The 20,061-nt window shown below is 40.6% G+C and overlaps 2 protein-coding genes across 6 annotated transcripts in view; one reads left to right on the top strand and one right to left on the bottom strand.

Moving 5' to 3' along the window:
• LOC140195305 (uncharacterized) overlaps nucleotides 1–20,061 on the bottom strand; it is a 224,580-nt gene that overhangs the window by 117,389 nt on the left and 87,130 nt on the right. For all 5 annotated transcript variants that reach the window (XR_011885416.1, XR_011885417.1, XM_072253406.1 and 2 more), the window contains exons 12-13: nucleotides 10,581–10,649; nucleotides 8,876–8,944 (exon numbers count right to left, since the gene is read on the bottom strand). Coding sequence is in view for 3 of the 5 variants with exons in the window: in XM_072253406.1 (XP_072109507.1) it covers nucleotides 8,876–8,944; nucleotides 10,581–10,649 (138 nt within the window). In the remaining 2 variants the exon portion in view is untranslated. The remainder of the gene's footprint in view (nucleotides 1–8,875; nucleotides 8,945–10,580; nucleotides 10,650–20,061) is intronic.
• LOC140195306 (glycoprotein-N-acetylgalactosamine 3-beta-galactosyltransferase 1-like) overlaps nucleotides 1–20,061 on the top strand; it is a 205,853-nt gene that overhangs the window by 176,931 nt on the left and 8,861 nt on the right. The window lies entirely within an intron of this gene.

Here is a 20,061-nt window from a genome sequence, read left to right as displayed (position 1 = left end):
TCACACTCATTTTCGGATTCCCCACATAACAGAACAGGCCACACGCCCAAAACAACTTAAAGTTTAACATCAATAAGCACAAAGCAAAATAGTCATCCAATCCATGCTAAAGGAACTCCCATTAGGAAGAGTGAGCAACCTGACTGTGGCACCATTGTTCAGGGGGGACATTCAAGAGGGGAGAGAGAAGAAAAATGGGGATAGTATAATCAGAACTCTCACTCATAAGGATCCTGTGTTCCAAAGGCTGCATTCTTTGATTGGGTGCCTGGGGTCAGACACTTCATTTGACTTGAGGGAAATTTGGAGTGGAAGGAGAAAGATCTAGTTGTGGTGGTCCATGTTGGCACTAATGACAGAGGTAGAACAAGGAAAGGGTTCAGCTGAGGGAATATGAGAACTGAGGAACAAAATTAAAAAGACAGAACCAAAAAAGGTAATCATTTCTAGACAGACATGTTGGCAGAGGGGTGGGGTGGCTTGGTTGGTAAGAAATGATGTAGGATCAGAAAATGTAGAACCATTGTGGGCATGGTTAAAGAACTGCAAGAGAAAAAAGACCTTCAATTTGTGAGCTGCAAGGTACACAGAAATACGCATTTGAAGTCTGCCAGAAGTATTAAACTAGGTTGAATCTAGTATATTTACCAGAAACAGGATGGAAATAACTTCCCTACAATCTTGGCAGCAGTCCTAACTGAGAAGAACATTCGATGTTGTTTTCTCACAAGTTAGAACATGAGTTGAATATGTCTGTAATGATGGGAGGACCCACTACCCAAGTTCTCACTCCCAGGTGGTACTTATATCCCCATAGTCCATCCCTCCTGATTGGTTAGTCCTCATCCAATCAGGTTTCCGCTCTTGCATCTTGTTTACTATCTAATTCCAGTTCCCACTTAGAGTGAGACCGTCATCTTCGTTAAAATTCTTTACCTCTAGTTTTATTAATAAAATTAGGGACAGACTGTGGGTGTCTAAATACCACTGGACTAGACATGCCCGGGAATCATCCCTGAAGAAGATGGCAGAGATTGTCAACAAAACATTGGTTATACTCGATACCTGTGCTCAGCTGGAAACCCGAGCAGAGTTTATTCGTCATATATGCCAGGAAAGCACTAGATCCTTTTTCACTTAATAAAATGATGGTAAGCAATATGCCTTATGCTCCATTCTGGACCTCTGAAGAACCTTTGATCAAACAATTGATTAGCAGGGATGTCAGAGGTTACAGGGAGAAGGCTTGAGAATGGAGTTGAGAAGGAATAATAAATCAGCCAGGATTGCATGGTGGAGCATACACAATAGGCTGAATGTTCTCATGTTGCTCCTGCGTCTTGTTAATACACTTCAATTTCTCATATTACCATTCTGCACTCTCAAAGCGAAGTACCAACGTATCCAAATTTGTATCAACATGCCTGATTAGTTGATGGATTGTTTGTTTTGAGGAGATAATAATGTCCAATTATGGAGGCATTGCATTCCTTGCAAATTTTCCATATAGTGATTTTCCATAACGTGAACCCTTGGTAAAAACTGACAAGAATGTTTTTTCTCTTGCATTTGTGTTAAGTTTCCTTTCAACTGTTTTTGTTATCATTTTAATCCATGGTTACTTATTACTCTTCTCTACTCCTCATCTTTGGTAAAAGTCACATCACCTTCTCATCACCAGTAAAAGTGGACAACTTTATCAACTCTGGTGAACTTGCACTGAATCTACATAAACAGCTTCTGTTGCTTTTATCCAAAACAGATACATAAACCAGATTGTTCTCAAGTATATGGTGTGTAAGTGAACCAAACAATATTCTATTACTGAAATAAAAACGGATAATGCTGGAAAAACTTAGCAGTGGGAAGAGAATGATTTAATGTTCCTGGTCTGGGAAACTAAATCCTATGCTAATGCTTTTACCATTACAGCGAAACTCTATTAATTCAACAGACTCTGGACTAGGTTGGTATTCCCTATTAATATTCCAACACACTTTTTCTTCCTTTGCTTTAGATGCTACACAGCAGAATAACATATTGTCCCTGTAGACCTGGTATGTGTAAAGGAATTACGTGAAACATGTACCTGGTAAGTTTCAAAATAGTGAGGGTAAAAAGAAAGACTAAATTTTCTAGCGGTTGTGGGAAAGAGAAACAGATCAGTTTCACAGGAGCACAGGAATAGACAAGGTGATTTTCAGGGGAGTAATTATAAGAATTGGGTGAGCTTTGAGGGGAGTGGGAACTGGGGCTCCAGTGTATGAAGGAGAACTGAAGAATCAGCATCTGCTGCATTAAAAGAGAGCATGGGAACTGAATGCAGGAACAGTAAAGAAAGTGGCAAAATTAGCACAGTGAACTGGGTGTAAACTATCCAATTTTCAGTCAAATGGTGAACTATCAAAGTTTCACTGGATGTGGATACTGAATGCACATTAAGCCCACGTACACCAACTCACAACTTTGCTTAAACTACTTACTTAATTTAATATTTATACTTCTTACTATAATTCAGAGTTTTTATTCTGTATTGCGATGTACTGCTGACACATAACAACTAATTTTGTGGAACATACTTTATACTTTATTGTCACCAAACAATTGATACTAGAGCGTACAATCATCACAGCGATATTTGAGTCTGCGCTTCGCGCTCCCTGGAGTACAAATCAATAGTAAGTATTAAAAATTTTAATTATAAATCATAAATAGAAAATAGAAAAGGGAAAGTAAGGTAGTGCAAAGAAGGTACGGCCCAGATCCGGGTCAGGATCCATTCAGCAGTCTTATCACAGTTGGAAAGAAGCTGTTCCCAAATCTGGCCGTACGAGTCTTCAAGCTCGTGAGCCTTCTCTTGGAGGGAAGAGGGACGAAGAGTGTGTTGGCTGGGTGGGTCGTTTCCTTGATTATCCCAGCAGCACTGCTCCGACAGCATGCGGTGTAAAGTGAGTCCAAGGACGGAAGATTGGTTTGTGTGGTGTGCTGGGCTGTGTTCACGATCTTCTGCAGCTTCTTCTGGTCTTGGACAGGACAACTTCCATACCAGGTTGTGATGCACCCTAGAAGAATGCTTTCTACAGTGCATCTATAAAAATTAGAGAGGGTTTTAGGGGACAGGCCAAATTTCTTTAGTTTTCTCAGGAAGTAAAGGTGTTGGTGGGCCTTCTTGGCAGTGGACTCTGCTTGGTTGGACCAAGTCAGGTCATTTGTGATGTTGACCCCAAGGAACTTAAAGCTTTTGACCTGTTCCACTTGCGTACCACTGATGTAAGTGGGGTCGTGCAGTCTGCTACTCCTGAAGTCAACAACCAATTCCTTCGTCTTGCTGACGTTGAGGGATAGGTTATTGTCTTCGCACCATGCCACCAGGTTCCTAATTTCCTCTCTGTACTCAAACTCATCATTACCAAGATAAGGCCTACAATTGTGGTGTCATCAGCAAACTTATATATTGAGTTCGATGGAAACTTGGCTACACAATCATGGGTGTACAGTGAGTACAGCAGGGGGCTGAGTACACAGCCCTGTGGGGCACCGGTGCTCAGAGTGATTGTAGAGGAGAGCTTGTCGCCTATTTTTACAGCCTGGGTCCTGTCTGTGAGGAATTTGAAGATCCAGCTACAGATCTGAGTGCTAAAGCCCAGGTTCTGGAGTTTAGGAATCAGTTTATTTGGAATGATGGTATTAAAGGCAGAGCTGTAGTCAATGAAAAGGAGCCTTACATATGCGTCTTTTTTCTCCAGGTGTTCTAAGGAGGAATGTAGGGCCAGAGAGGTGGCATCTGCCATTGACCTGTTGCTCCAGCAGGCGAACTGCAAAGCATCGAGGTTGACTGATAGGCTATGGTTGATGTGTGCCATAACCAATCGCTCGAAGCACTTCATAGCAATTGATAGTCGATAGTCATTCAGGTATGCCACCTTGCTCTTCTTCAGCAACTGGATTATCATTGCCTTCTTAAAACATGAGGGGATCTTAGACTGAAGCAAGAAGCAGTTGAAGATGTCAGCAAACACTCCAGCTAGCTCGCTTGCACAAGCCCGGTGAACCCGTCCCGGGGCGCCATCTGAGCCTGTGGCTTTCCTTGGATTTATCTTCAGGAAGGCCCTTCTAACGTCTTCCTTGGTAATAAAGAATCTCGATGCCACCAGGTCCGGTTCATCCAGAGGGAGCGGGATGCTCCTCTTCTGTTCGAATCTTGCGTAGAATACGTTAACTTCATCAGGAAGAGAAGCACCACAGTTATTGATATTCCCAGCCTTTTCTTTGCGCCCAGTGATCTCATTTAGACCCTGCCATAGTCTACCGGCACCCCTCTGGTTAGTCTGGACTTCCAACTTGGCTCGATATTGCCTCTTGGTGCCCTTGATGGCTTTCCGGAGTTCACGCCTGGATTCCATGTAGCGACTGGTATCCCCGGACCTCAAAGCCGCAGCTCTAGCCTTCAAAAGGGACTTGACCTCATAATTCATACAGGGTTTCTGGTTAGGGAACACCCGGATTGTCCGAGACACACAGTCCTCTGTGCATTCCCAGATAAAGTATGTGACAGCTGAGGCAAACTCATCGAGGTTAGCTGCCGAGTCCTTGAATACTAACCAGTCCACCAATTCAAAGCAGTCACGGAGGACCTCATCACATGCTGGTGATATTAAACCTGATTCTGATTCTGATAAAGATAATTGACCACAAAAAAAAACATTCATACTATGGAATTTAAATAAAAGATGCGATTGTTCATTTCTTCTGTCTTGGTGCTGGGAGTGAGAACTTGGGTAATGGGACCTCCCATAATTACAGATACATTCAACTCATGTTCTAACTTGTCAGAAAACAAAGCAGAATGTTCTTCTCAGTTAGGACTGACGCCAAGATTGTGGAGACGCAATTTCCATCCTGTTTCTGACAAACATGTTGGATTCAACCTAGTTTAATACTTTTGGCAGACTTCAAATGCATATTTCCATGTGCTTTCAGCTCACAGATTGAAGTAGGCGGTGGTGGAAAACAGTGGAGTGGAAATTGGTTACTTCTTCAGGGACTGAGTGACTGATGTGGTATGAAGACACAATGTCCTTTTCCTAATGGGATCATGTTGCTGGGGTAGCTGGTAACATAATCAGCACTGAGAGGGAAATAGAATCCTCTAGGCACTATGGTAACCATAGGACATGATATGCTTTCTGCCAGTTGAACAGAGTTGCCATGACTTTGTGAGAATTAACATCAGGATAAAAATCTTGTATTTTGCTGAAAAAAAATCTTATGAAACTAGACTTGGAACCAGAGTGCCTAAACAGTTAGTGGGGAGGCTGTGGAGAGAGATGTTGGTAACTTTTCACATACTGACTGGGTCTAAAAGGACTAGATAGGATGGAGTTTGTCAAATATGTTCTGGAAAGTATTTTTAATCAGTATGTAGAAGTCTCAACTCAAGAGTATGCAATACTTGACCTGCGATTAGGGAGTGAGACAGGGCAAGTGACAAAAGTTATAACCATATAACAAATATCAACGATAACTCACTACCATCGGAGTGGGTACCACATACCATCTGGCAAAAGCGTACTTGGAAAGTGGGAGGCCTTCAAAAGTGAAATTTTGAAAGTACAAAGCTTGTACGTGTCTATCAGAATAAAAGTAAAAGATAACAAGTGTAGGGAACCTTGGTTTTCAAGAAATATTGAGGCTCTGGTTAAGAGAAAAAATGAGATGCATAGCAGTTATAGGCAGGTAGGAACAAATGAAATGCATATAGAGTATAAAAAATGCAAAAGAACACTTAAGGAAGAAATGAGGAAGGCTGAAAAAGGGCACGAAGTTGCTCTCACAGACAAGGTGAAAGAGAATCCTAAAGCAGGGGTCCCCAACTTTTTTTGCACCACGGACCGGTTTAATATTGACAATACTGTATTCTTGCGGACCGGTCGACCGGGGGAGGGGGGTGTTCAAGTAGGGTTAAACTCACCTCAACATGTCTTTTACAGTTAGGGTTGCCAACTTTCTCACTTCCAAATAAGGAACAAAAGGAGCAGTCAAATCCCAGGACACTTTACCCCAGGAAAGACTACCATGACCATGAAGCCTTGCACGGGCACCTGTGTGTGCATGCGTGACGTGCATATCCGTGCCGATCTTTTTCCCCCACAAATCAGTTTTGCCTTCATCTTCCCGACTATACTGTACATACATTATTTCTACTTTATATAGGCTGTGTATTTATCATATCATTCCTGCTCTTACTATATGTTTGTGTTATTTATTTTCGGTTTTATGTGTTATTTGGTATGATTTGGTAGGTTATTTTTTGGGTCTGGGAACACTCAAAAATTTTTCCCATATAAATTAATGGCAATTGCTTCTTCGCTTTACGCCATTTCGGCATGAAAGGTTTCATAGGAACGCTCTACCTTAGTGGGGGAAATACGGGACAAGGGCGGTCCCGTATGGGACAAACCAATTTAGCCCAATATATGGGATGTCCCGAAAATACAGGACAGTTGGCAACCCTATGTTTTAAGTTCAACAGTGCCTGACAGGGAATGAGTAAAGGTGCAGCTGTCTCATATCGTTTCCTCACGGCCCAGTAGCACATGCTTTGCGGCCCGATGGTTGGGGACCGCTGTCCTAAAGGATTCTACAGGTATGTTAAGAGCAAAAGGATTGCAAGGGACAAAATTGGTCCTCTGGAAAATCAGAATAGTAATCCATGTGTGGAGCCAAACAGATGGGGGGGATCTTAAATATTATTTTTGCATCTGTAATTACTCAGGAGAAGGACACAGAGTCTATAAAAGTGAGGCAAAGTGGTGTCAACTTCATGGACCCTGTACAGAATACAGAGGATAAGGTGTTCCCTCAGACCCTACGAGAGGCAAGTGTAGAAATTCCTGTGGCCCTAGCAGAGATATTTAAAACATCCTTAGCGATAGGAGAGGTACCAATAGCTTATTGTGCTTCACTTTATCAAATGCTTTTGTGTAGTCGATAAAACAAACAAATCTTTTTGCACTTGAATAGCTCGTTCTGATAGTATCCTTAGCATCAATATTGCATTTCTTGTTCCTTTGTCTTTCACAAAACCACATTGTTCTTTACCTGTTTCAGCTTGTATCTTACTTTTAGCTCTTGTCATCAAAATTCTTAGAAGTATCTTGGTGATATGACTCATTAAACTTATGATCCTATGTAATTCACATTCTATTGCTCCAGATTTCTTAGGAAGAGTGATAAATACTGACATATATGTACTTTGATAATAAAATTTACTTCGAACTTTGTGTTTTTAGGGAACCACACACTACATTATAAAACAGAAAAGTCCATATACAGATGCTTAAGTTAATTTAAACAGTAGAAATGTGATTAAGAATAGTTCCCTTTGGGTTTCAGGATGTGATGAAATTGTAAAGCATACTCAATCTAAAGAATGTGAAGAAGGCATAAAATCAGAATGAGGCTTATTCTAAATAACCTGTACAACCAGGCAACTCATCCACTTTAACTGCGTTTTCTCATTTTTACCGATGCTATGTGCTACAGAACTTGTCCAATTTTAAATGAATAAAAAATAAATGTGATCTTTGATAGACAAGGAGGAGTCTTGCTTTGTTTGATTCCTGGATAGTCAGCGAAGATGTAAGTCTATCTCTAATATTATTCACAAATACACTCTTCACCTAATTTCTCTGCCTACTTTTGGTAAAGGTGACTAACTGCTCCCCGCAAGGCAATTTGGTATGCATAATAATGCTTTCTTTCCTGTGGTGGTGCCAAACTGTACAAGCACATGCACAGAGAATACCACCTTTAAGATGACATGCAGACCACAAGCGTGACATTGGCAGCTTGATGCAGGCATCAATCAAAACTGATCATGTCACTTAAAGTTGTTCGGATAGAAACAATGCCTAATTACCAGAAAATAAAAATGACCTTCTCCCACATAGCTTTAATTTCACTAAACTTTCTTCTGTTTTGGTTGTTTTTATGGCCTAAATTACTCTTAAGCTTTCCAACCCAGTGCACAAACTCCCAACCATGCTAAACTAATGAGAGCAAACAGATAAGTCCTAACATCAATGTAGCAGCACAGTACAATTGCTTCACATCTACTCTATTAAATGTAACCCAGTCATGACTCGAGGGGTACTGATGGAAGAATTTGCTTGGAGTGTTAATTTACGAATATATTGGAGAACTAATTTCTATAAATCCTATTTAAAGAAGTGTATGTTGTGCCAAAACAAATGGAAACGAATGAAATCTTTAAAGAGAGACTTCAGCACAGGACATTAATTTAAAGGAAGGAGTTTGCTTGTCTTCTTCACTTAACATTCACATCATGTTTCTCCCATCTGGCTTTGTGCATTTGCTCCTTCACACCAGCGAATCAATAATGGGATGAATAGACAATGCTACTAGGCATGGGTCACTGAGTGATCTACAAAAAGGAGCCCTTGGGACGAGGAATCTAAAGAGGTTGGAGAATTGTAGGCTTCCGAATTGTTGGGGACATATGAAAAGGATGCTTTGAAGGAAAGCATAGCTACATTAATCTCTTAAAATGTGCTGCAATCAGTTCATATGCATTCAAAATCTACAGCAGGAGCCTTATCCTTATTGTAGCATCAAAGAACATATTTTGCAGCTTATTCCCATTCCACCAGATAAACATTTCATTTACATAATCTCAATACCCTCTGCACTGTTCACACCCACCTTCAAATGAGAAAAGTGAACTAAAATGGTGATGTAAAACAGGTTAAATTATTGCATGAAAACAATTGTTCAGTAGTTTCCTATTTAGGAGAAATAATATAAACCAATCTGACAGTATAATTTTGCTTTAAAAAGATTTAATGTTGCTTACAGGTAATCCAGGTTCTCCAATCCCAGGCGGACCAGGAGGACCAGATGCTCCTTGTGAACCTTTTGCACCCTAGCAATAAAAAGACAAAAAAAACATTTCATTCACTTGAGCATTGCTCTGCATTGAATATTGAAAAATTTTAAAAATGAATCACTGAACATTGTAAAACTTCATTGATTCATTACAAGAAATAAAAGATCTTTTAATAATAATTTTCTGAAGAACATATTCTGGAAATGGACAAAGAAAATAGCCTTAATGTTTTATAAAGGAAAACTTTATTTAGTACACTATTCAACAGAAGGAAATCTGTTGTTGGGAGTAAATTAATATGATTTAGCAGCATCATTTATACAGTGGGGCACATTATTTACATTCACACTGCATGGGAGAAATAGTCAATTATTCATCTCTCATAGAATCCATCTGAGTTTTGTTCCACAAAAAAACAGACATACATAGAAGATAGAGCACAAAGCCAACATATCCTTTCTGAGGTAAGGCACCGAGAAAGACTGTGTTTGCAGCAATCAAATAATGTCAGTCCCCAAACTAAATACCAACATTCATTAGCTTCTTAAACAGTATTTGGGAAAATCAGTGGTGGAACTGGATTAATGTTGAACCACGCTCCAGAAGTCCTGTTTACTGTACTTAAACTCTAAATATTTCTAGTCACCCACAATTTTGACATTTTACAATGAGATTCTATGACCCTATTACAAATCTACCTGGGATACCTTTAATAAGGTCCTGACAACTCAAAGATTTACCCTTTGTTCCTATATATGATTTTTTGCCTCCCATTTAGTTATCTGAGCCAATAGATTACCTCCAATTTCATGCACTTTCATATTGTTAACATAATCTAGGCATTCTGAATTCTGCTTAAGCAATCTACTTTCAAATTATTGTTTTATTTTACTAGTTCATGAAAGGGTAGTTGAAATGAACACTGTTTAGGAAAGGTAAGAGGTATATAGAATGAAAGGACTGGCATTGTAGCATAGCAGTGACAAGTGGCAGAAGAATCCAAAATAGTATGTGTGAGAGAATAAGTTGAAGAAAGACAACCAAATGGACTAAGCGGCCCCAATCTATATCACAATAAGTATGTATGTAAGAGATACATTTAAATTTTAACTACAGTTTACAAGATACCAGGTCCATCTCCAAATTTCTGCATGAACTTCCATCAACTGACATAGTCTTTCATGCATTTGTTGTCATTGGACTCAGTTAAGTCACTCACACTAAGTCCTATAAATTCAACACGTTGATTAGTTAAATACTGTGCCGCATGTCCTGACCTACCTAACACAAAAACGTCCAGCACAGAAAATTTTAGTTCCTTGCGCCCAGTGAAAAACTTAGGGATTTATTACATTTAAAAGTTGCCACATGAAAGCACAACAGGATTTGGTTAGATGACTGGTGGGTTGGGTAATGCTCTGAAGAAGGAGGCTAATAGTAGGGTTACTTTTGGTGTGGCACATAGCGGTGGTATATTTGTCTCTTGTAGCATGTTGCTAATGTAACAAAACCCAGTTTCCCTCGGGATCAATAAAGTATGTCTATCTTCTATCTATCTATTACCTCTCACAAATTCTCAGCAGAAATGAAAAGGTTGGTTTTCTGAAAGGTAAGGCATCTGACAAACCAAATCTATTTTCAATACAGACAGAAATAGGATGTTGTTAATTACTTTTGGTCCTGGGTATCCAATTCCAGTGTTTCCCATTGGACCTTCTAAACCAGTAAGACCACGATCACCCTTTAGGAGAGAAAAAAAGATAACTTAATAAAAAGATCATGTTACAAGGCAATCAATCATTCTTAAAGCAAAACCTAATGACTAGAAATTCCACTGAACCTACATATTACCTGTGAGATTAATAGAACACGGTAGACATTTTTAGCTGTTAATGCTTAACAAGCAGACAGCTCAAATCTTCAGAAATTGTCCTCACCCCCGGTGGAACACATGCTTTGAATGACACTTTTGATGATAGGATTTGAAATCACGTACAATTATTTGAGATAATTTAAAGCATAAAGGAGGAGAGAGGAGAGAAGGACAACATATAATTTATAATGTCATGGATGATACACAATAGTCACTCAATTGGTTACAGATATGAAATCAAAATTACTCAGTAATTCTGCTAGTTTCTTGGCAATAACATCACACCACAATCCCCACTCCTCACCAAATCCCCCAAGATACAACATTGATCCAGATACGATAGATCACTGTTATTTGCAAGCATTATTGACACTTCATATGGGGAAGTATGTCCAATGTTCCCAAAAAGACAAATGTTGTCAGAAAGCCATAGCACCGTACAGTGGTGTCTGTAAGATACAGGTTCAATTATTACCACTGCTCCCTGTGGGGAGCTGGAGCTGCGTGGGTTTCCTCTAGGTGTTCCAGTTTCCACACACATTCCAAAGGCTTACGAGTTAGGTTTAGTAAGATATGGGCATGATATGCTGCTGCCAGACCCATGGCGACAGTGTTGGATGTTGATGTAAACACTAGATTTCACTGTACGCTTCAATGATTTGATATAATACATGCTACAATTAAAGCTAATCTTTGTATCTTCCCACTGAAAGAGTTTCTCATGCACTTGCTTCATTAGCACCCAATACACTGAAACTGCAGAGGTATTCTGGCATCCAGGGGATTAGTTCCGGAGGACTGGTAAACTGAAAACTGAAAACTTCCACTCTTAAAGAAGGGAGGGAGGCAGGAGAAAATGAATTATAGGCCTGTTAGGCTGACTTCAGTGGTTATATGTCAACGATTTGGATGATGAAGTTGATGGCTTTGTGGCCAAGTTTTCAGACGAAACAACAATACATAGAAACATAGAAAATAGGTGCAGGAGTAGGCCATTCGGCCCTTCGAGCCTGCACCACCATTTATTATGATCATGGCTGATCATCCAACTCAGAACCCCACCCCAGCCTTCCCTCCATACCCCCTGATCCCCGTAGCCACAAGGGCCATATCTAACTCCCTCTTAAATATAGCCAATGTACTGGCCTCAACTGTTTCCTGTGGCAGAGAATTCCACAGATTCACCACTCTCTGAGTGAAGAAGTTTTTCCTAATCTCGGTCCTAAAAGGCTTCCCCTTTATCCTCAAACTGTGACCCCTTGTTCTGGACTTCCAAAACATCGGGAACAATCTTCCTGCATCTAGCCTGTCCAATCCCTTTAGGATTTTATACGTTTCAATCAGATCCCCCCTCAATCTTCTAAATTCCAACGAGTACAAGCCCAGTTCATCCAGTCTTTCTTCATATGAAAGTTCTGCCATCCCAGGAATCAATCTGGTGAGCCTTCTTTGTACTCCCTCTATGGCAAGGATGTCTTTCCTCAGATTAGGGGACCAAAACTGCACACAATACTCCAGGTGTGGTCTCACCAAGGCCTTGTACAACTGCAGTAGTACCTCCCTGCTCCTGTACTCGAATCCTCTCACTATAAATGCCAGCATACCATTCGCCTTTTTCACCGACTGCTGTACCTGCATGCCCACTTTCAATGACTGGTGTATAATGACACCCAGGTCTCGTTGCACCTCCCCTTTTCCTAATCGGCCACCATTCAGATAATAATCTGTTTTCCTATTTTTGCCACCAAAGTGGATAACTTCACATTTATCCACATTAAATTGCATCTGCCATGAATTTGCCCACTCACCCAACCTATCCAAGTCACTCTGCATCCTCTTAGCATCCTCCTCACAGCTAACACTGCCGCCCAGCTTCGTGTCATCCGCAAACTTGGAGATGCTGCATTTAATTCCCTCATCCAAGTCATTAATATATATTGTAAACAACTGGGGTCCCAGCACTGAGCCTTGCGGTACCCCACTAGTCATCGCCTGACATTCTGAAAAGGTCCCGTTTATTCCCACTCTTTGCTTCCTGTCTGCTAACCAATTCTCCATCCACATCAATACCTTACCCCCAATACCATTGCTTGAAGTTTGCACACTAAACTCCTGTGTGGGACCTTGTCAAAAGCCTTTTGAAAATCCAAATATACCACATCCACTGGTTCTCCCCTATCCACTCTACTAGTTACATCCTCAAGAAATTCAATGAGATTCGTCAGACATGATTTTCCTTTCACAAATCCATGTTGACTTTGTCCGATGATTTCACCGCTTTCCAAATTTGCTGTTATCACATCTTTGATAACTGACTCCAGCAGTTTCCCCACCACCGACGTTAGGCTAACCGGTCTATAATTCCCCGGTTTCTCTCTCCCTCCTTTTTTAAAAAGTGGGGTTACATTAGCCATCCTCCAATCCTCAGGAACTAGTCCAGAATCTAACGAGTTTTGAAAAATTATCACTAATGCACCCACTATTTCTTGGGCTACTTCCTTAAGCACTCTAGGATGCAGACCATCTGGCCCTGGGGATTTATCTGCCTTCAATCCCTTCAATTTACCTAACACCACTTCCCTACTAACAAGTATTTCGCTCAGTTCCTCCATCTCACTGGACCCTCTGTCCCCTACTATTTCTGCAAGATTATTTATGTCCTCCTTAGTGAAGACAGAACCAAAGTAATTATTCAATTGGTCTGCCATGTCCTTGCTCCCCATAATCAATTCACCTGTTTCTGTCTGTAGGGGACCTACATTTGTCTTTACCAGTCTTTTCCTTTTTACATACCTATAAAAGCTTTTACAGTCAGTTTTTATGTTCCCTGCCAGTTTTCTCTCATAATATTTTTTCCCCTTCCTAATTAAGCCCTTTGTCCTCCTCTGCTGAACTCTGAATTTCTCCCAGTCCTCAGGTGAGCCACTTTCTCTGGCTAATTTGTATGCTTCTTCTTTGGAATTGATACTATCCCTAATTTCTCTTGTCAGCCACGGGTGCACTACCTTCCTTGATTTATTCTTTTGCCAAACTGGGATGAACAATTGTTGTATTTCATCCATGCAACCTTTAAATGCTTGCCATTGCATATCCACCGTCAATCCTTTAAGTGTCATTTGCCAGTCTATCTTAGCTAATTCACATCTCATACCTTCAAAGTTACCCCTCTTTAAGTTCAGAACCTTTGTTTCTGAATTAACTATGTCACTCTCCATCTTAAGGAAGAATTCCACCATATTATGGTCACTCTTACCCAAGGGGCCTCTCACGACAAGATCGCTAATTAACCCTTCCTCATTGCTCAAAACCCAGTCCAGAATAGCCTGATCTCTAGTCGGTTCCTCGACATGTTGGTTCAAAAAACCATCCCACATACATTCCAAGAAATCCTCTTCCTCAGCACCTTTACCAATTTGGTTCACCCAATCTACATGTAGATTGAAATCACCCATTATAACTGCTGTTCCTTTATTGCACACATTTCTAATTTCCTGTTTAATACCATCTCCGACCTCACTACTACTGTTAGGGGGCCTGTACACAACTCCCACCAGCGTCTTCTGCCCCTTAGTGTTACGCAGCTCTACCCATATCGATTCCACATCTTCCCGGCTTATGTCCTTCCTTTCTATTGCGTTAATCTCTTCTTTAACCAGCAACGCCACCCCACCTCCCCTTCCTTCATGTCTATCCCTCCTGAATATTGAATATCCCTGAACGTTGAGCTCCCGTCCTTGGTCACCCTACGTGGAGGGGCAGGTAGAGTTGAGATAGTAGGGAGTCTGCAGAAGGACTTGGTCAGATTCAGAGAATAGGCAAAGGATGTTCTGGCTTTGGAGAGGATCTAGGAAACAGTCAGAGTCTGAGGATGTGTTTGGTGGTTCTGGGCCAATACTTGGAGTTTAGATAAATGAGGGTGGATCTCATTGAAACCTGCTGAATATCGAAAAGACAAAATAATCCCATGTAAGTGGTTTCAACAAGTAACAGCTCATAACTCATTTTCTACTTAATTAATCCATGTGAAAAAAAATGTCAAATGCCAAAGAGAAAATGAAGGATAGGAAAATGTTCTATTAAATGTAGAACCTGTAAAACCTGCCTAAAGTTAATTAATCCAAGCCAGGCCATGTTGTGCAACTGCTTGAATTCTTGATAAGTGAACCATAATGTTTTTAAAGTTTCTCTGTAATTTTTTTGAAAAAATGCTGAAGGTTGACATTGTTCATACATCAAGCTGCTGAACTCTGATATTATATCTTCTATTCTGGATCATTTGGTACAGAAGCATTTCCCAGGTCTTTTACCCCATCTGCTAGTCACCTTTAAAATTGTTTATTTTTCCAACTACAAATAGTTCAGTCAAGGAAAGTTGCATTCTCTAACCAAGTGATTGCTTGTCCCAGTATAGTAATTAAGAGACAAACAAGCTTCCAGAAATCAGCTCAGATGAGCATAAGCAAGAGCAGGACTCTACTAAACACACTTCCACCAGGGAGACAGCAGTTAGTGCGATGCTGTTACAGCCCAGGGAGTTCAATTCCAGTGACTTTCTACAAGGAGTCCTCCCTGTGGAATGCATGCGTTTTCTCCGGGTGCTCCAGTTTCCTCCCACAGTCCAAAGACGTACTGTGTAGATTAATTGGTCATTGTGAATTGTCCGGTGATTAGGTTTGGATTAATCGGGGTTGTGGGGTTGGCAGAGATGGAAGATAGGACCTATGCTACACAGTATCCCTAAATATACAAATATACAATGGAAGGGGGAGAATTTTGCTGTATGTGCATCAAGGAACAAACTCATATTACAGCAATTTTTGTCTAATAAAAATAAGTTGTGTAACTTTGGTTTCCTCATTTTACTTCTAAGGCATTCCTGTTTAGACTCGAAAGGTACCGCAAATGCTGGATATCTAGAGCAATACACACAAAATGCTGGAGGAACTCAGCAGCCCAGGTAGCATCTATGGATGGGAATTAACAGTTCACTTTTTGGGACGAGACTCTTCGTTAAGTCAATTGTTTATTTCCATCCATATATTCGGCCTGACCTGCTGAGTTCCTCCAGCACTTTGTGCATAGATTTCCTGTCTAGATCTATTTTAAGTGCTCTCACCTCAGAAAACAAGACAGCATTTACCAACTTGTGGCAATAGTTGTGTGACATGCATCTATTTCTGTATTTACACCATCATAATCCCAAAAATTTCCTGTTCAGTTATGTCTTGAAATCTTCTTCCACTCAGACAATGGTTACAGAATATCTTGCTAAAAAAAAGAATTGCAGCATGAACAGGAAATAAATTGATTGAAAATATCCCAAATACAACATATAAACACCAAGATAAAAGTTACAGAGCCTGCAAATCCATTATATGTGCACAAGTCTCAGACTTCAAAATTAGGTAAAAAGAATCTGTGGGGACGCAGTCCTGAAAATGTTGACAATTCCCTTCCTCCAGATGATGCTGCTTGACCTACTAAGTTCCTCCATCAGATTGTTTATGCATGACTGCTGAAATTGTACTACCTTTTTACGATTTCTAATATCTTATTGCTTTACATCAACATTTGCTACCTGTTAAAGTAAAATAATTCACTTCCTTTTTTTCGCGTGTGCCTGCTTGCGTGCGAGTCTGTGCGTGTATGTCTGCGTGTGCGTGCATACGTCCATGATGATGTCTTTTTTATGTTTGTTTACAAGGCGCGGAGCAAGAGAGAGACCGTGTGGTGCGCCACTCCTCGCACAGACATTTTCGCAGTATTTTTTTTTCCCTTTCTTTTACGAGGTCGAGTTGCGATCTCGACACTCAACCCGGCACAGATGGAAAGCGTACTCGGGAGAGGACCCGACTGGTTTTGAACCCGGGAACCTCCGCTCCCGGGTCCGGCGCCGATGTCATTGCCCCACCAGCTGGCCCAAAAGAGAAGAATTCACTTTTAATTCTTATAATGGCATTTTTGTGTACTTACATCCCAAGATAGCCCCATAGATATACATCAAACAAAAGACGTTGTAGAGTTTTTTTTTGCAATAATTTAATGAAACTCTTTCATCCAATCCAAATTGGAAGAAAATTATAATTAACAGTCACTTCACCCACATAAAAGCAGGTTACCAAAAACTATCATTGTATGCCAACCACATCACACACAAAACACTGGAGGAACTCAGCAGATCAGGAAGCATCTATGCAAATGTCAACTGTTTGGTCCAGCATTTTGTAAGTGTTGCTCTGGATTTCCAACAGCTGCGAACTTCATCATGTTTATTATGTTGTATGCCTACATGTTGTCAAAGACATGGAAAATTGGAACTTACAGGGTGAAACTAAGAGGAAATATTTTAATATAGAATAACTGTCCCTCGGGCCAGCTGGTGGCGTAATGACATCGGCGCCAGACCTGGAGCGGAGGTTCCCGGGTTCTAAATCAGTCGGGTCCGCCCCCACGTACGCTTTCCATCCGTGCCGGGTTGAGTGCCGAGATCGCAACTCGACCTCGTAAAATAAAAGGGGAAAAATACTGCAAAAATGTCAGTGTGAGGAGTGGCGCACCACACAGTCTCTCTCTCTCGCTTTGCCCCTTGTAAAGGCCATGAGAAAAAAAGACATCATCACGCACAGATGCGCATGCACGCAGACACACACCAAAAAAAAGAATAACTGTCTCTCATGTATAGTTTAATTTATTTGATATCTTCTATTTTGCCTTCTTTCTCAGCTTAATTGCTTTCCTCCAATGGTTTCTTTTCCATTGTGTGTATGCATATGAACATTTATTCCCCTTTCTCTTTATATTGCTGCTTTTGAAGTATTTTCCACTGCTGTTGCTGTTTGTTTTCCCTCTGACCTATGAGATACTACCCAGCATTCCTCCCTTTTGAATGATTTGCAGCATCTACACCATCTTGCATTTTGTTTTGAAAATTATCAAATAATAGAAAATAAGAATTTTGGAAATATGAACTGCAGTGTAAATAGTTAAGAGTCACTCTTTTCTGAAAAGATGTTGGGTGCATTCAGGAATCTGTCCGAAGTCTTAAGGAGCAATTAAAGTATTAAGAACTAAGGACATACTGTTTCTCAATGGAACTGCAGAAACAGTTTTAAATAGTTGCGATTCCGTGGGTTCTAACAATGGCTACTTGTCGTTTGGAAATGCCATCAACTAAAAAGAGTCATTTGGGACTCTATCCGTTGGAAACTAACAAGCTCTAAATTTAAAATTGGCACTGGTTTATTTTCCTGTTGGCATGTCACAACCTAAATGCCTGCTCTTTATATGAAGCAGAAATAAGTAAACAAGTTAAATGATTCATTTTCCCATTTGTGTGCTACTAAATATGCTGCTGCCTGTGTTGTTGTATTATTTTAGGATCATCACTGCTTCTTTCTCAAAAAACTTACACCCAACCCCTTAGGTGTTTAAAAATGTCATCCATTCCCAGACCTCTCTCAAGAACTCGTTATTGCCTTGCACTGTAATTTTATCTTTACTTGTATCTTAGAAACGTAGAAAACCCACAGCACAATACAGGCCATTCGGCCCACAAAGCTGTGCCGAACATGTCCTTACCTTAGAAATTACCTAGGGTTACCCATAGCCCTCTATTTTTCTGAGCTCCATGTATCTGTCCAGGAGTCTCTTAAAAGATCCTATCATATCCACCTCCACCACTGTCACTAGCAGCCCATTCCACGCACTCACCACTCTCTGCATAAAAAACTTACCCCTGACATCTCCTCTGTACCTACTTCCAAGCACCTTAAAACTGTGCCCTCTCGTGCTAGCCATTTCAGCCCTGGGAAGAAGCCTCTGTCTATCTACACAATCAATGCCTCTCATTATCTTATACACCTCTATCAGGTCACCTCTCATACCTCGTTGCTCCAAGGAGAAAAGGCCGAGTTCACTCAACCTATTCTCATAAGGCATGCTCCCCAATCCAGGCAACATCCTTGTAAATCTCCTCTGCACCCTTTCTATGGTTTCCACATCCTTCCTATAGGGAGGTGACTAGAACTGAATACAGTACTCCAAGTAGGGTCTGACCAGAGTCGTATAGCTGTAACATTACCTCTTGGCTCCTAAACTCAATCCCACGATTGATGAAGGCCAATACACTGTATGCTTTCTTAACCACAGAGTCAACCTGTGCAGCAGCTTTGAGTGTCCAATGGACTCGGACCCCAAGATCCCTCTGCTCCTTCACACTGTCAAGAGTCTTACCATTAATACTATATTCTGCCATCATATTTGACCTACCAAACTGAACCACCTCACATGTCTGGGTTGAACTCCATCTGCCACTTCTCAGCACAGTTTTGCATCATATCAATGTCCTGCTGTAACCTCTAACAGCCCTCCACATTATCCACAACACCCCCAACCCTTGTGTCATCAGCAAATTTACTAACCCATCCTTCCACTTCTTCATGCAGGTCATTTATAAAAATTACAAAGAGTGGGGTCCCAGAACATATCCCTGAGGCACATCACTGGTGACCAACCTCCATGCAGAATATAACCCATCCACAACCACTCTTTGCCTTCCATGGGCAAGCCAGTTCTGGATCCACAAAGCAATGTCCCCTTGGATCCGATGCCTCCTTACTTTCTCAATAAGCCTTGATGGGTACCTTGTCAAATGCCTTGCTGAAATCCATATACACTACATCTACGGCTCTACCTTCATCAGTGTGTTTAGTCACATCGTCAAAAAATTCAATCAGGCTCATAAGACACAACCTGCCTTTGACGAAGCAATGCTGACTATTCCTAATTATATTACGCCTCTCCAAATGTTCATAAATCTTACCTGTCAGGATCTTCTCCATCAACTTACCAACCACCTGCCTCTCAGGATCTTCTCCATCAACTTACCAACCACCTGCCTCTCAGGATCTTCTCCATCAACTTACCAACCTTTTTTTATTTCCTCCTTTCATAAACATAGATCAAAACTAATTAAAATTACAACTATGATAATTATTCTAGGTGCTCCTTTACCTCACTGTGGTTTCAGATACAAGTCAAGTACTCCATTTTCCTCAGCTGATTTCCGTAACTTGAGTCTTTCATGATCTTACTTCGGTCTGCAACATTGCTAGCATTACTGATAAAAGCATATATGACTTTAACATAAGCAACTGAATGTTTAATCAATTCAACAAACAATTCTGTTATTTTAATATGAATATCATTCATCATATATTCAAATTCCTTCAACAGGATGTGTGACATCAAAACTTCAATGAGTTAAAATACCATTGAGTAG

This window comes from Mobula birostris, chromosome 3 (genome assembly GCF_030028105.1).
Source record: "Mobula birostris isolate sMobBir1 chromosome 3, sMobBir1.hap1, whole genome shotgun sequence".
In the NCBI taxonomy this organism is placed as follows: Eukaryota; Metazoa; Chordata; class Chondrichthyes; order Myliobatiformes; family Myliobatidae; genus Mobula; species Mobula birostris.
Note: the sequence above shows the minus strand (reverse complement) of the source record. Positions and strands in the feature narration are given on the sequence as shown.